This window comes from Hyla sarda, chromosome 8 (assembly GCF_029499605.1).
Source record: "Hyla sarda isolate aHylSar1 chromosome 8, aHylSar1.hap1, whole genome shotgun sequence".
Lineage (NCBI taxonomy): Eukaryota > Metazoa > Chordata > Amphibia > Anura > Hylidae > Hyla > Hyla sarda.
In genome coordinates this window covers 20,094,221-20,114,139 of record NC_079196.1, presented here as the reverse complement: position 1 = coordinate 20,114,139, position 19,919 = coordinate 20,094,221, and the positions used below count along the sequence as shown (strand labels likewise).

The 19,919-nt window shown below is 42.6% G+C and overlaps 1 protein-coding gene across 3 annotated transcripts; it reads left to right on the top strand.

Moving 5' to 3' along the window:
* Positions 1 to 5,022: 5,022 nt before the first annotated feature.
* On the top strand, positions 5,023 to 19,690 carry LOC130284925 (gap junction gamma-1 protein-like). 3 transcript variants are annotated; one of them, XM_056535887.1, is made up of 3 exons: positions 5,023 to 5,047; positions 9,245 to 10,412; positions 18,897 to 19,690. In XM_056535887.1, exons 2-3 carry the CDS (start codon positions 9,263 to 9,265, stop codon positions 18,902 to 18,904), a joined length of 1,158 nt encoding a protein of 385 aa, XP_056391862.1. In that variant the 5' UTR covers positions 5,023 to 5,047; positions 9,245 to 9,262; the 3' UTR covers positions 18,905 to 19,690. The 3 variants fall into 3 exon arrangements, with proteins under 3 accessions (XP_056391862.1, XP_056391860.1, XP_056391861.1); XM_056535885.1 differs by lacking the exon at positions 5,023 to 5,047 and adding an exon at positions 5,119 to 5,698; XM_056535886.1 differs by lacking the exon at positions 5,023 to 5,047 and adding an exon at positions 8,834 to 8,885.
* The last annotated feature ends 229 nt before the right edge of the window (positions 19,691 to 19,919 follow it).

Sequence of the window (19,919 nt, the reverse complement as noted above, 5' to 3'; positions counted from 1 at the left end):
TGACATCAAGTGACCACAGTAGCCTCGGCGGTCACGCTCCGTACTCCTCTGTCATGTCTGTTGGAGCGCCGGTCACAGGTAGTATGGGGGAACTGCGTGGGAACGGGGGCGGAGGTAAGTAAAACAGTTAAAAAAATTTTTTTTTTAAAGTACAACCCCTATTCAAATAGGCTGAAAAACTATATCAGTGGTCTTCAACCTGCGGACCTCCAGATGTTGCAAAACTACAACTCCCAGCATGCCCGGACAGCCAACGGCTGTCCGGCCATGCTGAGAGTTGTAGTTTTGCAACATCTGGAGGGCTGCAGGTTGAAGACCACTTGGCTATATGTTCAGCGTATACATCAAGTTATTGCTGCAACAATGCCAGATTGCTACATGGCATTCATAGACCTTGTGGCAGATGTTCACTGGAAGTCACTAGGGGTCTATGAAACCTTATACCTGCTTTTTTATTTCTTGCGCCTTTTGGAGTCGTTTTTGCTTAAAGGGGTTATCCAGGAAAAAACTTTTTTATATATATATATATCTCAACTGGCTCCAGAAAGTTAAACAGATTTGTAAATTACTTCTATTAAGAAAATCTTAATCCTTTCTGTACTTATGAGCTTCTGAAGTTAAGGTTGTTCTTTTCTGTCTAAGTACTCTCTGATGACACGTGTCTCGGGAACCGCCCAGTTTAGAAGAGGTTTGCTATGGGGATTTGCTTCTAAACTGGGCGTTTCCCGAGACAACGTGTCATCAGAGAGCACTTAGACAGAAAAGAACAACCTTAACTTCAGAAGCTCATTAGTACTGAAAGGATTAATATTTTTTAATAGAAGTAATTTACAAATCTGTTTAACTTTCTGGAGCCAGTTGAGATAGATAGATAGATAGAGATATATATATATATATATATATATATAGATATATATAGAGATATATATAGATAGAGATAGAGATAGAGATATATATATATAGAGATATATATATATATATATATATATATATATATATATATATATATATATATATATATATAGAGATATATATATATATATATATATAATATATATATATATATATATATATATATATATAATATAGAGATATATATATATATATATAGAGATATATATATATAGATATATATATATATATATATATATCTATCTCTATTTCCTGGATAACCCCTTTAACTGGAAGTCACTGGGGGTCTATGAAACTTTGTACCTGCTTTTTTATTTCTTGCACCTTTTGGAGTGTGCTTTTTTGACTAAGTGGCAGTTTGTGGTGTTTTTCTCCCATAGACCTCCATAGGCTTTTTTGTCGGCAATTTTGCAAAAAAATAAAATAAAAACTGCAGCAAAAAAATTCAATAAAAATCATTTTTTCCCCTGGTGTCTTTAGCCAAAACGTACAAAAAATTTGGTGCATGTTTATTAATTTTTTTTCCCCTCGTGACCGGAGCACCAGCACCTTGTAATCAGTTATTGAGGAGATAAAAAGCTCATGTGACTGTAATTGCAGGACATTGACTGCCCCAAGCAAATAGGAGAATGGGAGAGAGATTACTGCCCTACCCCCACCTGTATGCCCCCCTACCCCCTGCCCGTGACTTTGGCTTTCATATGACCCAGCCGGGATAATCCCAGTATACACAAACATTCCTGGAGTCTCCTGCCGTGTCTTTTGTATTTGTGGCCACCGTAATCCTAAAGCAACCAGTCCCTGGGAATTTTTTTTTCCTTTGTCCCAGTTGAGGAATTTCTTTAGTGCCCGTCTTATACCTCGGCAGGGGGTTCCACAAAATGAGGCCTCAAGTCCTGAACCTGGGGGAGGTGTTGGGGGTAAAACTTCCGCTCCCGACTTTTGGCCATAAACCTGACCTTACAAGCCTGCAATGGATTTTATTAGGATTGTTCTTCAGTGGTTTATTAGGATTGTTCATAGAGCAGCTAATAAGTCCTGGAAGAACGAAGATTTTTAAGTCCAGGACTTATTAGCTGCTGTATGCGCCATAGGAAGTTGTGTAGTTCTGTCCAGAATTTTGGCTGTGAGAACATAGCCTTACAAGCAAAACTAAAATTCCCAGCATGCCCACCCGTTGGAGACCACTGTATAAGGACATCCTAGAATTGGGTTACAATGATCCCACTGAAGAACAATCCTAATAAAATCCATTGCAGGCTTGTAAGGTCCGGTTTATGGCCAAAAGTCAGGAGCAGAAGTTCTACCCCCCAACGCCTCCCCCAGGTTCAGAACTCGAGGCCTCATTTTGTGGAACCCCCTGCCGGGGTGTAAGACGGGCACTAAAGAAATTCCTCAACTGGGAATTTTAGTTTTGCTTGAAAGGCTATGTTCTCACGTTCATTTAGTTCTTTTTATTTTTTATTTTATTTTTGTGTTACTCCGCCAAATTTATTACCTGGTCGCAGGGCATTTGATTAATTTTGTGGAGGATACACACTTTCTGAAATTTCACTCTTCACATACCCCAAAAAGCTACGCTAGGTCTGGGCTGGTGTAGAATTGCTCCTTATTGGGGGGTTTTGCGACAGTCGCAGTTGACAAGTTCATTACCACAGCACAAGACTAAGGCTGGGTTCACACTACGTTTTCTCCCATACGGGAGCGCATACGGCAGGGGGGAGCTAAAACCTCGCGCTCCCGTATGTCACCGTATGCGCTCCCGTATGTCATTCATTTCAATGAGCCGACCGGAGTGAAACGTTCGGTCCGGTCGGCTCATTTTTGCGCCGTATGCGCTTTTACAACCGGACCTAAAACTGTGGTCAACCACGGTTTTAGGTCCGGTTGTAAAAGCGCATACGGCGCAAAAATGAGCCGACCGGACCGAACGTTTCACTCCGGTCGGCTCATTGAAATGATTGACATACGGGAGCGCATACGGTCACATAAGGGAGCGCGAGGTTTTAGCTCCCCCCTGCCGTATGCGCTCCCGTATGGGACAAAACGTAGTGTGAACCCAGCCTAACCCTTAACATCTGGCCTTTACACAAAAGGTGTAAATCGAAAAGGCGCAGCGATGCGCTTAAATAGCAACAAATAAACGCAAAAAAAAAAAAAAAATGCTCGAAACACAATATAAATGCCCCCAACTGTCCTTTATAACAAGACGCTAATAAGAGCATCTAATGCACCACGATCCTGATATGGCGATATTTTATTATACGTACAGCTGGCCATATACTTCAAACACATGCTGGACCACCAATAGCCAAATGGCCAGACTTCCTCTGATCTTCCAAGGAGATAAGCGGCATCGTAGTTGTCTTGGTTTCCAGTTCGAAATATGGAAATTTCTCCTGGAAATTTCAGGCAGATTGCAGCAGCCTCCCATACGTTTCGCTGGGATTCGGATGCACAGTTCACACATTCCTTAGAGGAAAATTCCGGAGTCCGAATTCCACCGACAGAATCCACTTGTTCGTTCTTTCAGCCGGATTCCTTTTTTTTTTTTTCAATGGTACTTTTGAATTGGCGTAAAATATGCGCTGATTCCGGGTGATTCAGAGTTATTCCATAGTGTGGACTTGGCCCCTATAGTTGCACCTATTGGCCCAGATTTATCAAAATGTGTGAGAGATTTTTCCACAGCAACCAATCACAGCTCAGCTAACGAGCTCTGGTAAAGTGAAACCTGAGCTGTGATTGGTTGCTGTGAGAAAATCACTCCACTTTTTCTCTCACACAGTTTGATAAATCTGGGCCATTGAACCTTAAGGGCCTAGTCACATTGTGGATTTTCTGAGTGGAAAATATGATGCAACAGCCTCCCATTGGGGGAGATTTATCAAAACCTGTGCAGAGGAAAAGTGGACCAGTTGCCCATAGCAACCAATCAGATTGCTTCTTTCATTTTTTAAAAGGCCTCTGAAAAATGAAAGAAGCGATCTGATTGGTTGCTATGGGCAACTGGTCAAATTTTAAGGCCTCTGAAAATTGAAAGAAGCGATCTGATTGGTTGCTATGGGCAACTGGTCAAATTTTAAGGCCTCTGAAAATTGTAAGAAGCGATCTGATTGGTTGCTATGGGCAACTGGTCAACTTTTTCCTCCGGGCAGGTTTTGATAAATCTCCCCCATTTGCTCTCAATGGGATCCTGCTGCACCCTTCACACTCGGGAATTTCCACGAGGGGGGGGGACGTGTCGGAACATGTTCATTCTTTCGCTGAAATTGCGCGGTGCCGGCGCCCGTTGCCGACAGAATCTCTGCCCGGAATATCTCTGATATCAGGCTGCCTCAAGCTGCTGCAAAACTACAACTCCCAGCATGCCCGGACAGCCGAAGGCTGTCCGGGCATGCTGGGAGTTGTAGTTTTGCAACAGCTGAAGGAACACTAATTGGGAAAACGCTAGAATGCAGGCTGCTGGTTGCTCCCTCCTGAAGAGAATAGCCCTATATGTGATTTCCCTATATAACATAGGCTTAATCTTCTGCAGCCCCCCCCCCCCCCCCCAGTCTGTCTCATTGTGGCGCAACGTCGTTCATTGAGAGCAGCCGACCGTTAAACAAATGACATTCGTGTTCTCTATTGTTTACCCCCCACCCCCCTCCCCCTTTACCACGATACGAAACGCGTGACTTTGTTCCTAAAAGTTTTATCTGGTATTAGTTGCTTGTTTTGGAGTCACCTGACCGGCGGCACGCACCTGGGGCCGCTCTCAGGTGTGCGAAAACGATTCCCTCATGCGACGTGGCCCTCACTCGAGCCTCTAGGTTTTCCCTGCCTGCATCAATAACCTGGGAATCCATCTTGTATCCTTAAAAAATATAAACCTGTTTCTCCAGGTTCAGTGTCTTGGCATGTTCAGGGATAGGAAAACACGTAGTATGGCGGTTATTTGTCTTGGGATGTATGGAACAGGCGGCGTTACCTTTCACCCACACGCACCCGGCTTGCTGAGGTAGTCTGGAAATCTCTTATCCCCTCTGCTTTACCCTGCATCTCTGCTCTTTCAATTTTAGTTATTGCCCAACTAAAGTATTTTCCATTACTGCGAGTGATTATAAACCGCCAGCGAGAAAAGAATTATTAGGTAACCGCGGCACGAGGGAAATGAGCCTCGGTGGTGGGGCGAGGGGAGGCGGGGGGCCGCAATCTGCTTTAAATAACTTGCTGTTTCTAAGAACTTATGACAGAACAGTTGTTCTTGTGTTATTTTTTTCGCCAGATGTTGCTGTCATTTGTTTCAACGCAAAAAAAATTTTTAACTGAAAAACGCCAGATGGGCCCAATGGATGAGACTGTTCTTCACTGGCGGTTAAAGGGGGCTTCCTGTCCCGGTTTAGCTTGTGTATGGGATTGGTGCGTGTTGTACAGAATCTAGAGGTCTAGACTGTGACGTAAATCGCCCCTATAGGGTGCCATAAAAGGGTTAAAAGCGCGGTCCTAGTTACTTGGTGAATGGGATATGAGCTGTAATTGTTGTTACGGGTGTCAGGAGGAGGTCACTGGGGGTCATGGGGCCACTAATGGTTGGGAAGAGGATAATTAGTGGATTTTACTTGGAATCGGCGTTCGCACTTCTACCACAACCATTTCCTATCAGACCGGGTCCGTCGTTCGAGCCGGTCACCTGGTCACATAGGGGATGTTGAGAGAACTTGGAGCCGGGTACGAGGTGTTCACCGGGCGTTCTCGGGATGGCGTGATGGACACCAGATCAGATGTGGCCCGTAAACTTCAGGTGTGTCTTGTTTGGTCACGTTAGGGCTTTTGTTGTTGTATAGTTTATTGGACTGATCACTCATTTACAGTTATTTTGTCATGTATTAGGTATTTAGTAATGTGGAGCGCGGCGCCATAGCGGGAAAAACTCCAATATGTGTATTGCCTCTCAGATTGGTCAAAATGAATCCTAATTCTTTACAGTTTCCTCCTGACTATTCTGTAAGAGAAAACCAAAAGGCTTTTCTGCATAATAGTTGCGAGGAAGTAAATAGTTGTGAGGTTTCATATCTTGGCCATATGCTGTGTACAAAAAAAATCCACACAAATTTTTTATTCTTGTGTTTGCTTAAATCCACAAAAAAATCTTTTTTTATATAGATTTGGTGTGTAGTGTGTGTGTATGTGTGTGTGTATATATATATATATATATATATATATATATATATATATATATATATATATATAAAATATATGTATATGTGTGTGTGTATGTGTATATATATATATATATATATATATATATATATATATATATATATATATATATATATATATACATTTTTATTGTATTATAGATTATTTTATTTTTATTTTTTTTATTTTAAGTTTGCACCAAATACCATACAACTTGGTGCAGATTTTTCGCTTCGAATAGTAGTGCGGAAAGCTGCCTCTCATGACCCTACGCTTAATGTGGTTTTACATAAACCTTTTTATTTTTTCCAAACTAAAAAATTTACAATAAAAAAAGAGCTCTGCATGTCTTTAGTTTCTCGTAAAAATTCCTGATTTGATCGTTCAGTAATCCAAGATACTTTAATCGGGCGCCCATCAAGTTTCGTACATACTGGATAGATAAAATAGATTCACATCTTAATTTTACTTTATGAATAAATGGCCATTCAGAATTTCTGAAAAGCTTTGGGGCAGGCCCTGAGGCAGTGTTTTGTAAAGAGTGTGCTTCCAGCTGTTGCAAAACAACTCCCAGCATGTTGGGAAACTACAAACTCCCACTCTGTTATATAGGGAAATTGCATATAGGACAGTTCCCTTCAGGAGGGACATAAGCAGCGTGTATAGTAGTGTTTTCCAACCAGTGTGCTTCCAGCTGTTGCAAAACAACTCCTCCCAGCATGCCCAGACAGTCGAAGGCTGTCCGGGCATGCTGGGAGTTGTCATTTTGCAACAGCTGGAGGCACACTGGAAAACACTATCATATTTACCTTGGCTGTACCATAAACGAAAAGTGAGTAAATGAATGAAATGTAGTAATGTCTGTCTTATCACTATGCGGGGTCACAGCTGCCCGGTGTCACAGGGTGAGGACTTCTTATGTAATACCTGGCGGTCTTCTCTCCATCTTCCCGCTGCACCCGGGTGACAGCCGCAGTTTCCTGTGCATACTCTGGGTTCTTTCCAGGATGCTTATTCAGCTTTTACAATGCACTTTCACAACTGCCCGGCCTAATGGGAAATGGACCGCATCAGCATAACGCGCACCCATGTGGTCCTCTTATCTCTCGCACTTCTGCTATGTGTGAGGTTTTTTGGGTCTTTTTTTGACTGCCGGGTGCTTCCTGACCATTTTCATGTGAAATGGGAACAATAGACGACTCCTTTTGACCCTGTATAGGAGGTAGTTGGGTTTCTCACAAGGTTGTGTTGCGGTTGACGAACTTATGCCAGATGTCCTGTTAGTTTTAGCAAACAGATGCTCAGTATGTAGTGGCAGTTTACTGGCTCCAGAAAGTTAAACAGATTTGTAAATGACTTGTATTAAAAAATCTTAATCCTTCCAATAATTATCAGCTGCTGAAGTTGAGTTGTTCTTTTCTGGCAACAGTGCTCTCTGCTGACATCTCTGCTTGTCTTGGGAACTGCACAGAGTTTGCTATGGGGATTTGCTTCTACTCTGGACAGTTCCCGAGACAGGTGTCATCAGAGAGCACTTAGACAGAAAGTAACAACTCAACTTCAGCAGCTCATAAGTACTGATACTGGTGTCTGGTAGCGCCCCCTACAGTACAGGGAGGTATTACATGTTCTGTACTCTTTACCTGTATTACTGAAGTGCATGCACTGACTGGTGTCTGGTAGCGCCCACTACAGTACAGGGAGGGATTACATGTTCTGTACTACTCTTTACCTGTATTACTGAAGTGTATGCACTGACTGGCTGCCTGGTAGCACCCACTACAGTACAGGGAGGTATTACATGTTCTGTACTCTTTACCTGTACCAGGGTTAGCTGCTCCTTTGGACACCAGGTGAGGGCGACTCCTTTACTTTTTTAGGACATTGCGTGTACTGTACAGGACCCTGAAGAAGCTCCTGTCCTCGATATAGACAGTGATTACAGCTCCCAGCAGATCTTTATTTATTTTATATGTAAGGATTTGCTTTATCTATATTAGTTATCTACCTATTTTTCTTTAATCCTCACTTTTTTTTCCCATTTTTGAATGACATTTTGGGGCTTCAGAGCCACTTACCAGGTTTCTATAGTCATGGTCTCAACATACAATGGTCTCAACATACAATGGAAGTACTGGAACCAATTAATATTGTAACTTGAGGGACCATTGTACATGTTTAGCAAATGGAAAAAACCATAGTCGCTAGTAGACTATGCGTGGACCTTTTAAACCTAATGGGCCCAAAGCCAGTACTCCATGGTATACTGCCTAACTTTTTGGCAAGTTGCCCACGCATATCTCTGAAGTACAGATCTGAACATTTCCTTACATTCTCCATGCACCTATTTCTAGGATACTTTGTTACATTCCTGAATGATGGCTGCAGTGATGCTCTTTCCCACAATATTGGATAACTTGGCTTATTTTCTTTTCAAGTCTTGTAGATCCCATTGACAACGTCTGCGCGATGTCACTTAGATTGGTTGTGGGGAAGGGAATATATATAGAAACAATAATTTAATTATTTTATTTTTATACATTGCATTAGTGACTCATTTCAAGGCCGTTCTGCTCTCTTTAGGCTCACAGATATAATCTCTTCATTCTTTACCGGTTTTGTAACCATGCCGGCCTCCTAATCTGATGTGAGATTGACCATAAGAACTCCAAGTATGGCCTTGAAACATCTTACTTTAATAAAGTCTTAACCATCGAAAAGATGTTAAGTCTTCCACCCTCCCAGCTGACTAGATGTCACCATGGCTGTGTTTCTTTTACCAAGGAGAAGTAAGAATTCTGGTTCTGAGATAAACCTTTTATCTTTGGCCCAGTTTCGTCTATGGCCCAGTTTACACTTTGTAGCTTGTAGATCCTTGGGATGGCACTAGGCGTCTAGATCGCATGAAATGATATACAAATCATTGTATTTAAAGCCTTTTCATTTCTGGGTGGTGTCATATAATGTCTTGTCTTCAGATAGATTGTCCTCCAGAGAGTGATATTGTGAATAATAAATGTCTGCGGAGTGGCTGGGTGTTTCTTAAACCATGAAAGTATCTGCTTTTAGCACTTAACTCCATTTATTTTGACTTGTACGATCTCGTCCGATGACTAATTTTACAATGCTTTTTCTCTTTTTGTTCCAGATATAATCGTGGCTCAAGATGAGTTGGAGCTTCTTAACCCGTCTCCTTGAGGAGATTAACAATCATTCCACCTTCGTGGGAAAGGTCTGGTTGACAGTCCTCATCATCTTCAGGATAGTCCTGACAGCAGTGGGTGGAGAATCCATCTACTATGATGAACAGAGTAAATTTGTGTGCAACACTCAACAGCCCGGTTGTGAGAACGTGTGCTATGACGCCTTTGCGCCTTTGTCACATGTTCGATTCTGGGTCTTCCAGATCATTCTCATCACCACCCCGTCCATCATGTACCTGGGCTTTGCCATGCATCGAATTGCACGTCGGCCAGATGAATACCAGAGGCAGATAGAGAAGGCACGGAGCAAGCGCAAGAAAAAGGCACCTGTTATTCACCGTGGGGCAAAGCGGGACTATGAAGAAGCAGAGGATGACAATGAAGAAGACCCCATGATCTGTGAGGTCCTAGAGCATGAGAAAGATGCTGAGGACGGAGACAAAAAGAAACATGATGGCCGCCGTCGTATTAAACAAGACGGCCTTATGAAGGTTTATGTCCTACAGCTGCTCTTCCGGTCTGCCCTAGAAGTTGGGTTTCTCCTGGGGCAGTATGTTTTGTATGGTTTTGAGGTGATCCCATCTTACGTTTGCACTCGGAGCCCTTGTCCCCACACAGTTGACTGCTTTGTGTCCCGTCCCACTGAAAAGACCATATTCCTGCTTATCATGTATGCTGTGAGCGCTCTGTGCCTTCTACTCAACCTGTGTGAGCTCTTCCATTTGGGCATTGGTGGCATTCGAGATTCCCTCAGACAGAAGAGCAAAGAGCCCGAGCAAAAGCAGTATCCCAAAAAGGCTCCTAGTGCCCCTCCCAACTACCACTCCGTACTGAAAAAGGGAAAAGTGCCAAATGGCAAGTTAATGTACCCCGAGAATGGGAGCCAAGAGTCCTATGAGTTGCCCGTGACTCATTCGAGCGAGCACGAGCTGGACAGGCTACGCCAGCATCTAAAGTTGGCACAAGAACACCTCGACTTGGCATTCCAGCTGAACCCAGCTGCTGATACAGCCCATGCATCTCGTAGTAGCAGTCCGGAGGCCAACAGCATAGCTGCTGAACAGAACAGACTCAACCTAGCGCAGGAGAAAGGAGGGGTCTGTGAGAAATCTGGTAAGAGACATAAAGGTCTAGTAGTCTGCTTGGGTGCACACCAAAATAACTGGGTGCAAAAACCATCAAGACTCCACGTAATGGGATCATCCCATTGTAAAACCTATCCACCACATCAGTGAGAAGTGTCTTAGGTTCTTTTTTGCCATTTAATGGAACTGCACCATGCTCGGCAGATGTTTCATTCGCTTACTGTGGAATTCTGATAATGGCCTACTGCACTCGTATATGTTCGTGACTGAACACTGTGCATTACCAGTCCATTTACACCAACAGATGGACCCCCCAACCCTTAAAAGGGTACTCCACTGGAAAACATTTTCTTGTAAATCAACTTGTAAATCTTAATTCTTCCAGTACTTATCAGCTGCTGAATGCTACAGAGGAAGTTCTTTTCTCTTTGAATTTCCTTTCTGTCTGACCACAGGGCTCTCTGCTGACAGCTCTGTCCATTTCAGGAACTGTCCAGAGTAACATAGGTTTGCTATGTGAATTTTCTCCTACTCTGAACAGTTCCTAAAATGGAAAGAGGTGTCAGCAGAGAGCACTGTGGTCATACAGAAAGGACATTCAAAAAGAAAAGCACTTCCTCTGTAGTATACAGCAGCTAAGTACTGAAATAATTACGATTTTTTTTTTATAGAAGTAATTTACAAATCTGTTTAACCTTTCTGACACCAGTTGATTTACAAGAAAATGTTTTCCACTGTTTACCCCTTTAAATACTTCTCACTAGAGTTGAGCGAATTTACAGTAAGGTCCACTGAACCCAAATCTAATGAATTAGCCATCATGTGGGCCAATCATCAGGCAAATAAGCATTCCTAGGAATGAATGTTCCTGATAATTGTCCCATATAAGATTGTTTTCACACGTAGGGTTAAGGGTTAGGGTTGAAATTGTGATACAGCCAAAATTTTACCAAATTTTTGGAAATCGCTATTTTTTGGGGGGGAAAATAGTGGTACAATTACAACAGTACCGATAATTAAACGCTCTTGTGAACACTGCCCTTAACCCCTTAATGACTGAGGACGTAAATGTACGTCCTGGTGAGGTGGTAATTAATGCAGCAGGACGTACATTTACGTCCTAAGCATAACCGCGAGCATCGGAGCGATGCCTGGATCATACGCGGCAGGTCTGATCGCAGCCAGGGACCCGCCCGCAATGGCGGACACCCGCGATCCCGTGGATGTCCCCCATTAACCCCTCAGATGCCGTTATCAATACAGATCACGGCATCTGCAGCATCGCGGTCATTAAAATGGATGATCGTATCGCCCGCAGCGCTGCCGCGGCGATCCGCTCATCCAGCACTGCAGACGGAGGTCCCCTCACCTTCCTCTGCTGCTTTCCCGCAGACCAGAGCAGAAGATGACAGATAATGCTGATCAGTGCTGTGTCCTATACATAGCACTGAACAGTATTAGCAATCGAGTGATTGCTATAAATAGTCCCCTATGGGACTGTAAAAAAAAAAAGTAAAAAAATAAAGTAAAAAAGGGGAAAAAAAACTCCCCCAATAAAAACGTAAATTGTCCCATTTTCCCTATTTCACCCCCAAAAAGTGTTATAAAAATATTTTATATACATATTTGGTATCGCTGCGTGCGTAACTATCTGAACTATTAAAATAAAATGTTAATGATACCGTACGGTGAATGGCGTGAACGTAAAAATAAAAAAAAAGTCCAAAATAGATGCTTTTTTATAACATTTTACTCCCTAAAAAATGGATTAAAAGTTCTATTTAAGCAAATATGGTAACAATAAAAAAAAGTACAGATCACGGCGCAAAAAATGAGCCCTCATACCGCCGCTTATACAGAAAAATGAAAAAGTTATAGGTCTTCAAAATAGGGGGATTTTAAACGTACTAATTTAGTTAAAAAGTTTGCGTTTTTTTTTAAGCGCAACAGTAATAGAAAAGTACGTTATCATGGGTATCATTTTAATCGTATTGACCCAAAGAATAAAGAACACATTTCATTTTACCATAAATTGTACGGCGTGAAAACAAAACCTTCCAAAATTAGCAAAATTGCGGTTTTCTTTTTAATTTCATCGCACAAATAGTATTTTTTTTTTGGTTGCGCCATACATTTTATGGTAAAGTGAGTGTTGGCATTACAATGGGACAACTGGTCGCGCAAAAAACAAGCCCTCATACTAGTCTGTGGATGAAAATATAAAAGTAATGATTTTTTTTGAAGGCGAGGAGGAAAAAACTAAAACTTAAAAATTAAATTGTCCTGCGTCCTTAAGGCCCAAATGGGCTGCGTCCTTAAGGGGTTAAAAGGCCACCGATCAGCTGACGAACGGACAATCCCCAACAAAATTCATCCTTACTGGCTGCACGTGTCCGAACGGGACGTGCAGCTGAGAACAATGGCTTTCAATGGGCTGCACCATCAATTGATCTCACTGATCGACGCTCGTCTGCTGCCTCCGTTCCGGCTGTCTAAAAGGGCCCTCGGTCATGTAAAAGTTCTTCAAATTTCCAAGTGTTCTGATTTTATGGAGAAGTCTGAAGTGAGACCCTGAACTGTCTTATTCCAGACTTCTCTGACGAACTGGAACACTGTAGATTTGTTCAACTCTCTAAAGCAGAGGTCTCAAACTGTGGCCCTCCAGATGTTGCAAAACTTCAACTCCCAGCATGCCCGGACAGCCAACGGCTGTCCGGGCATGCTGGGAATTGAAGTTTTGAAACATCTGGAGGTCCTCAGCTCGAGACCACTGCCCTAATAGATGGGTGAAACTGTTTAAAGTGAACTAGTCATCAGATTTTACCATTTATAATGCTTGGCAACGAGTTATATATGGTAAAATCTGTATCCTCACCATCCCCGGGGGATGTTTTTGCCCCCCGGGATGGAGAAGATAGGAAGTTATAACGGACCCCCCACCCTTGGCCACCCTGCAAGTAGTTTCCTGGGTGGGGGCTTATACTTGCCTACACCTGTCACACTCCCCGTCGCCTCCAGCTGAACTCCATATTAGGCTGGGTTCACACTACGTTTTTCAACTACGGTTCCCGCATGCGTTTTCTATCGAAAACCATATAGGAAAAAAAACGGATGGAACAGTATGGGAAAAAGTTAACCATATGCGTTTTTAAACAGTATATTGTTTTTAAAAGTGCATACTGTTCCGGCCGTTTTTATAGAGAAAAAACCCCATACGTTTTTGAAAATGTTGTCCATTTTTAATGGGAGGGGTCTTGGGTGGGGACTTTAGGATTCAAATGCGCATGTGCAAAGTAAAAACGTATACGTTTTTCCCGTATGGAACCATATACATGTGCGTTTCCCATTGACGTCCGTGTTAAAAAAAAAAAAACGTATGCGGTTGCAGTACGGTTTTTAAACCGGAGACAAAATCGTGGTCAACCGCATACGTTTTTTTTTTTTTTTTTAACATGGACGTCAATGGGAAACGCACATGTATACGGTTCCATACGGGAAAAACGTATACGTTTTTACTTTGCACATGCGCATTTGAATCCTAAACTCCCCACCCAAGACCTCTCCCATTAAAAATGGACAAAATTTTCAAAAACATATGGGTTTTTTTTTCTATAAAAACGGACGGAACTGTATGCACTTTTAAAAAACGTATAAGGTTTACTTTTTCCCATACTGTTCCATCCGTTTTTTTCCCTTATGGTTTTTGATAGATAATGTATGCGGGAACCGTAGTTGAAAAACTTAGTGTGAACCCAGTCTTACATAGTACTATCTGAGATGTATTGCTTTAGTCTTGGGTGGATTGGGTAATTGGGCTGATGGGTAATTGAAGGTGATCAATACGCTTGTAATTGAGGGCGTTTACATTTTTTGTCTGGATCCCTCAATTAAGTTGTTTTACACTCTATTTAAGAGTTTTTGTTCCTTTACAGTAACTATGACCGACCCTCTTTACTGGAACAATATCGGCGAAAATAAAGCCGCGTTAGTTGTATAAGGGGCGGGTGGGGTCATTCGAGTCATAAATACCACCCATGCACAGCCCACTGTCTTGGTTGATCCAGTTTATCAAGGTTGTGCACAGGGAAACTATTATCAATTTACATGACCCGCCCTCTATACATTACTTAAAGGGCCCTTGACCACCACCACACCTTCCCCCACCCCTAATGATGGCTGTAGGTGGATTAAAGGGGTACTCCGCTGGAAATTTATTTTTATTTTTTTGATTTTTTTTAAATCAACTGGTGCCAGAAAGTTAAAACAGATTTGTAAATTACTTATATTAAAAAAAAAAATCTTAATCCTTCCAGTACTTTTTAGGGGCTGTATACTACAGAGGAAATGCTTTTCTTTTTGGATTTCTCTTCTGTCACGACCACAGTGCTCTCTGCTGACCTCTGCTGTCCATTTTAGGAACTGTCCAGAGCAGGAGAAGATCCTCATAGCAAACATATGCTGCTCTGGACAGTTCCTAAAATGGACAGCAGAGGTCAGCAGAGAGCACTGTGGTCGTGACAGAAGAGAAAAATAAAAAAAAAAAGCATTTCCTCTGTAGTATACAGCCGCTAAGAAGTACTGGAAGGATTAAGATTTTTTTAATGGAAGTAATTTTACAAATCTGTTTTTAACTTCCTGGCACCAGTTGATTAAAAAAATAATAAAATACACCAGAGTACCCCTTTTTAAGTGTCATCCAGAGCGACTGGTTAGCTGGAGTGTAAAGAAATCTCATTGATAAGAAAATTGGTTATCCAGGAATACAAAGAAATAATTTCTTTCAAAAACAGCTCCACCTCGGTCCCCAGGTTGTGTTTCGGGTATTACAACTTGGCTCCATTTACTTCAATGGAACTAAGCTGCAGAACCACACCCAACCCGGAGACAGACGGGGAGTGGTTTTTGTAAGAAAGTAGCTCTGTTTTTCTATTCCTGGATAACCCCTATAAGGGCTCGGTCACACGGACCGATGTGCAGAGTAAAAACAAATACGCTGCGGATCCGCTGACAATGGACCCTACAGTGGTGCCTCCATCTGTGCCTGCTCCTAGAGGCTATCCGCTGCTATGGGTAGACACTCTGACATGTGCGAGTCGCAGCGCGCATGCGCAGTATCATCTCACATATTGCGGCTGCTCTCTGCCTAGCTCAGGGAGCAGGGCGAGCGGCTGCGATGTGAGTATACTGCACAGCGGATTGCCACTATGAGCAGGCACCAGGAGGAGGCAACGCTGTAGGGTCCGTCCGTGTGAGCGAGCCCTTGGGGGTACGTTCACACGCATGGATTTTTTAGCAGGTTTTCCGCTGCGTATTTGATAGTGGGCGGGCTCTTCTCGGTTGTTCGCAGCAGATTTACGGCTGCAGAATGTACGCTGTGGAAAATCCGCCACAGTCCCTACTGACTTCAATGGTGCTTGCGACGGATTTTCCACAGCGTACATTCCTCCGCAGAAAATCTGCTGCGGACAACCGAGAAGAGCCCGGGCACTTTCAAATACGCAGCTGAAAACCCCGCTAAAAAATCTGTGCGTGTGGCTTTACATGTGCCTGCTCGGATTGGCAATACGCTGCTATGTGCAGACACACTAAAACGATGTGCGAGTCGCCACGCATGCGCGGTGTACTCGCATACATCGCGGCGAATGAACAGGAGAAATAGTGCATGCACTATCTTCCGTCACAAAATAACGGCCGTTATTAATAACGGGCTATAACTGGTTAAAACGTTTATTAGAAAAATCCCATAGACTATAACGTGATTTTGAAGCGGCCGTATAGGATTTTGTAACTGCCGTTGTACAGCTGATTTTCAGACGGAACGACAAAGATCATTCTTTCGGCAGCGGAATTTTAGCGCCAAAATGCTGTGGTCACGATCTGAGCAGTGGAATCCCATTGACAGCAGTGGGAACGCATTGCTGAACCGAGCCTTAGGCTGTTCTCACACTATGTTGGCTGAGGTGCCATCAGCAGTTCTAACAGATTTAAAGGGGTACTCCCGTGGCAAACTTTTATTTTTATTTTTTTTACTGGTGCCAGAAAGTTAAACAGATTTGTAAATTGCTTCTATTAAAAAATCTTAATCCTTCCAGTACTTTTTAGGGGCTGTATACTACAGAGGAAATTTTGAGCTTTTTGGATTTTTTTTTTTTTTACGTCACGACCACGGTGCTCTCTGCTGACCTCTGCTGTTCATTTTATCATTTTAGGAACTGTCCAGAGCAGGAGAAAATCCCCATAGCAAACATATGCTGCTCTGTATAGTTCCTAAAATGGACAGCAGAGGTCAGCAGAGAGCACTGTGGTCATGACATCAGAGAAATCCCCCCCCCCAAAAAAACATTTTCTCTGTAGTATACAGCCCCTAAAAAGTACTGGAAGGATTAAGATTTTTTAATAGAAGTAATTTAAATCTGTTTAACTTTCTGGCACCCGTTGATGGAAAAAAAAAAAAAAAAAAAGTGTTCCACGGTAATACCCCTTTAATGGAATTTCAAAACAGGCAATCCTACCAACCACATTTATAAATCGGGGGGGGGGGGGGGGGGGGGGGTGTCCTGGTGGTCTCCTACAATGGGAAGACTCACCATAGTTCACATTCTGGATCAGAAGATGGTAAAATAGAGGAACCAGCAGTCGGACCCCCACCGATCAGCTAGTTATTCCCTAGCCCAGTGGTCTCCAAACTATGGACCTCCAGATATTGCAAAAACTACAACTCCCAGCATGCCCGGACAGCCAACGGCTGTCCGGGCATGCTGGGAGTTGTAGTTTTGAAACAACTTGAGGACTACCATTTGGAGACCCCTAACCTAGCCTATCTCGTTTAAAATTCTTTGTACCAGAGTGACAGACCATGTGGCTGCTATGGGGCCCTTGGAGAGAGAGAGAGAGAGGGCCCCGTCCGGGTTGGTCTCATTCCTTTCAAATGTGCAGAGCTCCTCTCTGGTTATCTGAATTGTCAGAAAATTAAAGGAGTACTCTGGTGAAAAACTATTAAAGGGGTACTCCGGTTAAACAGATTTGTAAATGACTTCTATTTAAAAAAAAAAAAAAAGTCTTAATCCTTCCAGTACTTATCAGCTGCTGTATTCTCTGGGGAGAGGGAATCAGATGCCGTAATAGGAGCCCCATTTTGATATTTGTTACAGTGCCCATTAGGCTAGGTTCACACTGCAGAAATTTTTCGCCCGGAGATTCCAAGTGCGGCCAGCGCCGACCTGAATCAGTCGGCGCTAGGACCGTGCGGACACTGCGGTCTCCAGTTTCCAAGTGGATTTTCCGCTTCACAAATGCCGCTTCACAAATTCCGTAGTGTGAACCTAGCCTTATTGTGCCAGGAACAATATGGGGGAGATTTATCAAAACCTGTCCAGAGGAAAAGTTGCCCAGTTGCCCATAGCAACCAATCAGATCGCTTCTTTCATTTTGCAGAGGCCTAGTTAAAAATGAAAGCAGTGATCTGATTGGTTGCTATGGGCAACTGGGCAACTTTTCCTCTGGACAGGTTTTGATAAATCTCCCCCTATGATTATGTGCCTGTCCCGACAATTGTGACGGTATCGGACTGTACGTCCGGGTGTGATCAGGGTCTTAGGCCGGGTTCACATCACGTTTTTTGCCATACTGGTTTCAATCCATTTTTTTCTAAAGAAAACCGTATGGCAAAAAAAAACGGATGGAACCGTATGGGGAAAAGTAAACCGTATGCGTTTTTAAACTGTATACTGTTTTTAAAAGTGCATACAGTTCTGTCCGTTTTTATAAAAATAAAACCTATACGTTTTAAATAATTTTGTCAATTTTTAATAGGATGGGTGTTGGGTGGGGACTTTAGGATGCAAATGCGCATGTGCAAAGTAAAAACCGTATCCGGTTTCCCGTATGGAACTGTATACATGTGCGTTTCCCATTGACGTCCATGTTAAAAAATAAAATAAACACGTATGCGGTTGCAGTAACGGTTTTTAAACCGAAGTCAAAACCATGGTTGGCCACGTTTTTGTCTCCGGTTTAAAAACCGTACTGCAACCACATATGTTTTTTTTTTAAAACATGGACGTTAATGGAAAACGCACATGTATATGGTTCTATACGGGAAACCGTATACGGTTTGCACATGTGCATTTGCATCCTAAAGTCCCCAAACACCCCTCCCATTAAAAAATTTACAAAATTATCAAAAACGTATTTTTTTATTTTAATTTTTTTATAAAAATGGACGGAACAGTATGCACTTTTAAAAACAATATAAAGTTTAAAAACGCATACGGTTTACTTTTCCCCATACTGTTCCATCCGTTTTTTTGCCATACGGTTTTCTTTAGAAAAACTGATTGAAAACAGTATGGCAAAAAACGTAGTGTGAACCCGGCATCTGCAGAGCCGCACGCACAGCCGCTCCCATGGAGAGCTGTAAGATTTAATGGTGTTTAAAGGAACGCATTATTACCCCATTTATCAGCCGCTGTCCACCCATCCTGACAATGTGTTTTTCCTCTTTTCTCCACAGGTTTGTGATCCTCTGAGGATGGGGGTGGGGAAACTGGAAGCTTGAGGGGGGGGGTTGTACAAGTACTAAAATATGACTGGAATTAAGTTGCCATGGGGGTCCTGACCCCCCCATCCCTCCCCTCCTCCACCCCCCCCATAACCCTCTCAGCCAGGAAACTCTGCAGAGGGTGAAGAAAAGGGAACGTCTGGAGAGAGCCGGAGCGGTGAATGCTCCCCTCTGTTCTGCCAGATCAAGCTGCACAGTGTCTTGGAAAGTCATCGAAATCTCATTCTCAATCCCGCTCCATGCCAGGAGGCCCCGAGCCGCCAGATGTGGAAGAAGGTTACTGCCACTGGTTTACACCGGCTGCCACCCACCCGCCTCGTGGGATACAGAAGACTACGCAGTGGCACCTTCCCAAAAAAAAGTTATACTCCAACTTTTTTGTTTAAAAAAAAATTTTCTTTGCCCTTTTTCATTTTATACCCCCTAGTGGTTGAAGTGTGCGGAGCAGTGGTACTTATTCCATTTCAACGTTCTGTTTCGTGTAAAAAGGGAAAATTGTTCCTGTTTTATTTTATTTTATTATTATTTTTTTCTATTATCCTGTTTTTCTGTAAAAATGAACCCAAATTGATGGGGAAATTCAAGGAGACACTATCGGTACAATAGTTGTATTTTATTTCTTTTCCTTGGTACTATGGACTGTCTAATTTCTGGCGCGCTCCAACCGCTGTCAACGCCCTTGGCAAAAAAAAGGGAAATTCTTGTGGAAATTGTTACTGTTTTATTTTATTATTCAATTGTTAGGACTTTTTATATATATATATATATATATATATATATATCTATTTCTTCACAGGCTGGTATTGTACAGATCTCACACGGTGCCCCGTCTGCTGTGCTGACGTGGACACTGAATGCACAAGATGATACGGTCTAAAAGATTCCATTAACAATTTAAGGAGGGAGAAATATTTCCAAACCTCCCTCCATTTTGCATTGTTTATATATATATATATATATATATATATATATATA

Excerpts from the sequence above, each read along its gene's own strand:
- LOC130284925 (XM_056535887.1), top strand. The coding sequence starts at position 9,263 with ATGAGTTGGAGCTTCTTAACCCGTCTCCTTGAGGAGATTAACAATCAT.